Below are 5,667 nucleotides of genomic sequence, written 5' to 3' on the forward strand. Positions count from 1 at the left end.
GATTTATAATTGCGAAGTTAAGAAATTGGTATTTTCCGAGTGTCCCTGAAGGCAGCACGCAGCCACAGTGCACTGCACACAGCTCGATGGAGGAGTCATGCTTTCTTCTGTTTTAGTTTTATGTCATGGCTAAACAGTACGATGTCTTGTTCAGGCTGCTCATGCTCGGGGACTCGGGGGTCGGGAAGACGTGCATGTTGCGCAGGTTCACGGAGAGTGAATTTGATCCTTCACATATTTCCACCATCGGTAAGAACATCCAACAAGTTTTTCAATCGCCCTTGTTTCTAAACTCATCATATGGGTCCGCATTAACCGCAGGTTAAAACCGGATAAAATGTAACAGAATTAATGGCTGCAATTTGTAACAATAAGCTGTCATTTCCCCTTTTATTTAAAAGTGTTTAAACAGGCCTAATTAGCTAGTGGTATAAGTAACACGTGCCTCTGGTCATACTAGCCCTTTAACTGGATGAAACAAACTGTCAGTACTATGAAGGCTCCATTAACAGTCATAACATATTTACATTTTGTAACCGATATATGCCCCTAAAGAAAGATACTGAAGGGTGCAGGAGAGGCTTAAAAAAGCTGTTATGGGACAAAAACAATAGAAAGGAATTTCCACAGGAAAAGAACACTCTCTGCCCTCAAAGTGTTTGATATTATATCCTGTTTTGTATTCAGAAAATGACACTTGTACACTGATAAGCCCATTACTGCTTCATACCACTGATGCCTTTTTCATCATGTGTGATAAACTAATGACATGAAGAATAATGTTTGGGGTGTTTAATAGGAAAAGTGAAAACTGTTTCCATTAAAGAAAAACAAGTATTTTACTCTACTTTGTAGGCTTTTAGTTTGTTGCAAGAGAAAGTGGTGTGTGTGGAGTGAATTCAGGGTGAGAGGTTTGTGAACTGCACGCTGGAGAGCTGGGTCACATGGGATTATACCCAGACATTTGAAAGTAGCATATGGCACATGAAATCTCCTTAGACTGATGATGTCGTGATTATCAGTAAACATTAGTCTCCCTCATCTGTTCCCCTATTTCTCTTAAGCATCAGTCTGTGGGAACACAGGACACACAGGTTGAAAAGACCTGTTGCATTCACGGCTTTGCAGTTACATAAGCACACACAAGTAAAGCAACAATGGAACTGTGTTAATCACAAGCTTGTGTCAGCATTTCAAATCTTTGTTTCAGGAAATGAATCTGCACACTTTCCTGGCTCACTGTCTGGGACACAAGAATAAAACAGCCGTTGTCAAAGTGCTTTTCCTAATATGACACGTCTGCTGTAGATTAACAGTTTTAAAAAAAAGCCAAATATTTGTTTACGCTTCTTTACTGAAAGGCTTTTCTGCTTTACTTTGTTTAGTGGGACAGTTGACTGTAAACCTCTGGGATTTGGATGGCAAAACATGCTGACACTCTTCTTTTAGTGTCTAGTAATTAAATTGTCACAACCTATTTTAGTTGCTTCTGGTTAGTTGGTTTGTATGTTACTGATTGTGTTAAATGGGCAAATCATATTGTCTTATATTGATAGCAGGCTCCTAAATTAAACTGTCCAATGTCATATTGTGTTTCTGTGGCCTGAAAATGGAAATCAATATTTTTATAGAATGGAATCTGTATAAAACTTAATAATTAATTTAAAGGTCACCTATTATTCAAAATCCACTTTTTCATGTCTTTTATAAATCTGTGTTAAGAGATTCTGAAAGTTTGTGATGCCATAATGTTTTTTTAGCTTGTGTAACCATTAGCCAATAACCGTCTAAGGCAGTGGTTCTCAAACTTTTTCTGTCAGGCCCCCCCTTTGGAGAAAAGAAAAAGTCGGGCCCCCCAAATAGTCAATGAGCCAAGTTAACATTTATTAAAATACATCAATCTGAACGTGAGCATTCCTTTGCTAGAAGAGTGATAATATTAAAATGCTCCATAAGTCTGTGTGGTCAAATTTAGCACCAGAAGCTAACAACAACGATCTCCGGTACCGGTGCGCTCTCTCTCGCTCGCGCGCGAACACAAAATGGCTCGTTCCACATATACAAAGAGCCGAGCTTGTATTAAACAGAGAGACCCAGATGTACCTGTACCATATCATATTATTTTCGAATCAATAATTTTTCAAATTATGATTTATTAATTTTTTTAAATCGTTTTTTAATAAAAAAGAAATTTCCTCCTGGTCTCTCGCTGTCATGCCTCTGCGCCCCCCAGGGGGGGAGTGCCCTCCACTTTGAGAAACACTGGTCTAAGGGAACACCCGTCCACCTTATCACCTGAATCTCCTCCTAGAGCACCATTGTGTGTTTTTTTTTTTAACCAATCATCTCTCAGAGGGGCGTGGGGAGTGGCTCCTTATTTCCATCTAAAGTAAAAGACAGCGGCCATTTCTCAATCGCGAGGATACTGGCTTGGTAGTTGCATACTTCCAAGTCACTTCCTTCAGAAACGAAGCAAGTATATTTACAAGCCACGGCTTCGGAAAATAAGGAAGAATGGAACAGGCTAACAAGTGTGCCACTTTCTCTAACGGTTTCAACATAAACTGTACCGAAAATAAATACCTCATGTCTATCTATTATGACTTGCTTTACTTTCACGGAACACATTTTTGGTGATAACAAATTTAACAAAGTCACATATTTACCAACACATGTTCTACGTCACTACATACTCATTTAAATGTGTACTGTGCTGCGTCGGTTCAGCCATTCTCCGCAAGGGTTTTTGAAATTGGTCCGTGCGCAAAGCATTGTGGGGATTTGAAGGACGCGAAGTCTACCCATGTGCAGCCTCGAAATGTCAAACAAAACAAGGACGCGGCCTCGGTGGAATTCCAAGTATGCTGGAGATTGGAACAGTCCTTCGGCGGCACTCCATGACGTAGTATCCTTGAAATATTGGCTTGGAAGCCAGTTTCCTCTCGATTGAGAAACGGCCACAGAATCAGCACTTTTGAAACAGGGCTGAAACAGAGGGGTTTATGGGATGATGCAATGATCTGTTTGGTGTTTCGAGCCAAGCACTTCAGAGACATGTTTTGTATATATCTGAGACCTATAGTATATTGATGAAAAAGAGTATAATAGAGGACCTTTAAGACGATAACACATTATACTGTCTGACTTTCTGTCACATTTCTTACCTTTCTTGTCCTGCTACCCGGCAGAAAAAAGCACATTCGTGGTTATCATCAGTTTCAAGCCCCTTGTAAAGACACAATGATTTAAAAGCTGTCACTCTGCAGTGCTTGAGAAACTAGGATAATAGTGTTTCTGAGCCACACTCATTAAGTGCTCACAAACGCCCATTTAAAATAGCACAAAGCAGGATTTCTCACCAGTCTTTTACCTTTGCTAAAGTGATTCAAATTTGATCACAACTTGCTTCTGTTATGTGCTGTTGATTGCATTTGTGTGTGACATAAAACATAACTTCCCTCTTTTTGTTGTAGGAGTCGATTTTAAAATGAAAACACTAGAACTAGATGGAATCAGGGTGCGAGTACAGATATGGTAAGTCATCCAATGCATTGACACACCGTGCGTATCGTGCGATCTTCTCCTGATTTCGTTTTTGTCTCGGGTACAGGGACACAGCGGGACAGGAGCGTTATCAGACCATCACCAAGCAGTACTACAGGCGAGCACAGGTGATCCCTCCACCTGAACAAGTTACCTCCATGCCTAACTGTGGCGTTCATAGTTTAATCTGTCTTCATTCATTTCTCTCCAGGGTATCGTCTTTGTTTACGACATCACCAGCGACTCGTCCTTTCAGCACCTCATGAAGTGGGCAGGTGATGTGGATGAGGTAAGGAAATAAGTACTCTTGGTGCTCTGCTGATGCTCGCTGCACACCGAGTGGCTTAGTGTGAGTGACAGGATGATGAAGTCCCTTATCTCTGTGCTATCTGTTCTTTCTGTCTCGTTGTTGTTTTGCAGTTTGCCCCAGACAAGGTGCAGAGGGTCTTGATTGGAAACAAGTCTGATGAGGAGCTCAGTAGGCAGGTGACCAAGGATCAAGGAAGCAAGGTTTGATTGGGAATGTGTCTATTGATTGAATCTTTTGAATATTACTTACCTAATAAACAATCATGAAAAATATAGAATGTTTAAGGTACTCAAAATCCTCTAATGTTCGTTTACAGTGTTTTGCTATATATAAGTATTTAACCTCTAGCCCCAGAGCTTCTTACCTGATGAATAATAAAAAAACACCATTCTCACCATATCACATTATAGATCTAAATTTGGACAATCAGTTATTTATTTTTAACTACACCGTAGATTTTTCTATTAGATCTAAGTTAAATGGCATCAAATAAAATACAATTAAATTATCAGTGACCAGGATTAAATAATAGGCAGATATTTCTAAAGCCAGCTAAAACAGTTTTTTATTTTTGCAATTATTTCAAACTATGGTACAGGAATTCTTTATTAACGTAGCTTTCATTACCACTTCAATAACATGTGAGTTTTTATTTAATTTAGATTATTATTAAGTGGAGGCAGCCCATCAGCTAATTTGTATGAAGTCCTCATTAACAATATATTGATTGGCCAGTAATACCCACTAACATAATGGTCCTCTTACCAGGTGCTTAATTTAATTGCCTATAAAATGACCTTTTGTTGTATTTATTTCTAACCATATCCACCTGGGTGTTGAAGCTAGCAGAAACCTATGGGATGGAGTTCTTTGAGACCAGCGCCTCCACCAGCAGCAACATCAGTGAGGTAGGACACTGAGTGAGGAAACTGTCAGTGTCTGTGCACAAATACTTCGGGGGAATCCCCTGCATCACTCTTTTTGAATATCTCGTGTTTTTATTTTTCACTTCCTCCTTCCTTCAGGCCTTCACTCGTTTGACAGAGCTGGTGCTGCAGGCTCACCACCGAGATGTGGACAACTTGTTAGGAGCTCTGGATGATTATCTAGATAACCATGCTTTGGAAGAAGAGAACGAAAGTGAAGGCACTGACGTCAACACTCATAGGACCTGCGCCTGTTAGGAAGAGGGCCATTACTGTAGCATGGCTCATAGCGAAAGACATTTGTTCCTCATGACTGAGACATGACTCGGCCCTTCTTCATAGATACTGTAACCTGTGTGTCAAGAGGGAGCTCAATTGGTTTCACTTTTCATATGTTGGCAGCAGCAACCAGCAGAGGGCGCTTTCTGTTGCATTATCACTATGCCCAACAGCCAGTGAAGAGTAAATACAGGACATATATGTAGCTCTGTATCCAGCTAAAACTATCAATGCACAAGCTCTATTCCTTCTGGTGCACTATTCACTTACATCTACAACTGAATGGGTAATGTGTTTATTTAAGAAATTAGTTTGTTAAGTTGCAAAGAGTCTACATGCTCACACAAGGTAGCCAGAGGACACCGTTTAATTATTTACACCTCGAAACTCAAACCAAGCAGAGTGGATTATTTTACATGATAGACTTATTTCCTCAGGGAAGACAGCGCCATGTTTAATGACCTATTTGAGTGCAGTGCATGTTTGTTTAAATATTTTTTGGGGTCTGCTTTGGTGCCACAGATATGTCATGTTACCATTGTTAGACTTGAAACTCCACTCATGTTGCAAACAAAAACCTATCTAAGTTAATAAATTAAAACTACCATA

General features: G+C 39.9%; 1 protein-coding gene across 1 annotated transcript; it reads left to right on the top strand.

Annotated features, from left to right (window-relative positions):
* Positions 1-5,667, top strand: LOC104963192 (ras-related protein Rab-15-like). The gene is made up of 7 exons (XM_010791757.1): positions 1-249; positions 3,474-3,534; positions 3,611-3,671; positions 3,755-3,832; positions 3,964-4,053; positions 4,696-4,761; positions 4,879-5,667. The coding sequence occupies exons 1-7, from the start codon at positions 126-128 to the stop codon at positions 5,035-5,037; spliced, it is 639 nt and encodes a 212-aa protein (XP_010790059.1). The 5' UTR covers positions 1-125; the 3' UTR covers positions 5,038-5,667.

The sequence above is a fragment of the Notothenia coriiceps genome, unplaced genomic scaffold, assembly GCF_000735185.1.
Source record: "Notothenia coriiceps isolate Sejong01 unplaced genomic scaffold, NC01 NC01_scaffold00035762, whole genome shotgun sequence".
Taxonomy (NCBI): Eukaryota; Metazoa; Chordata; class Actinopteri; order Perciformes; family Nototheniidae; genus Notothenia; species Notothenia coriiceps.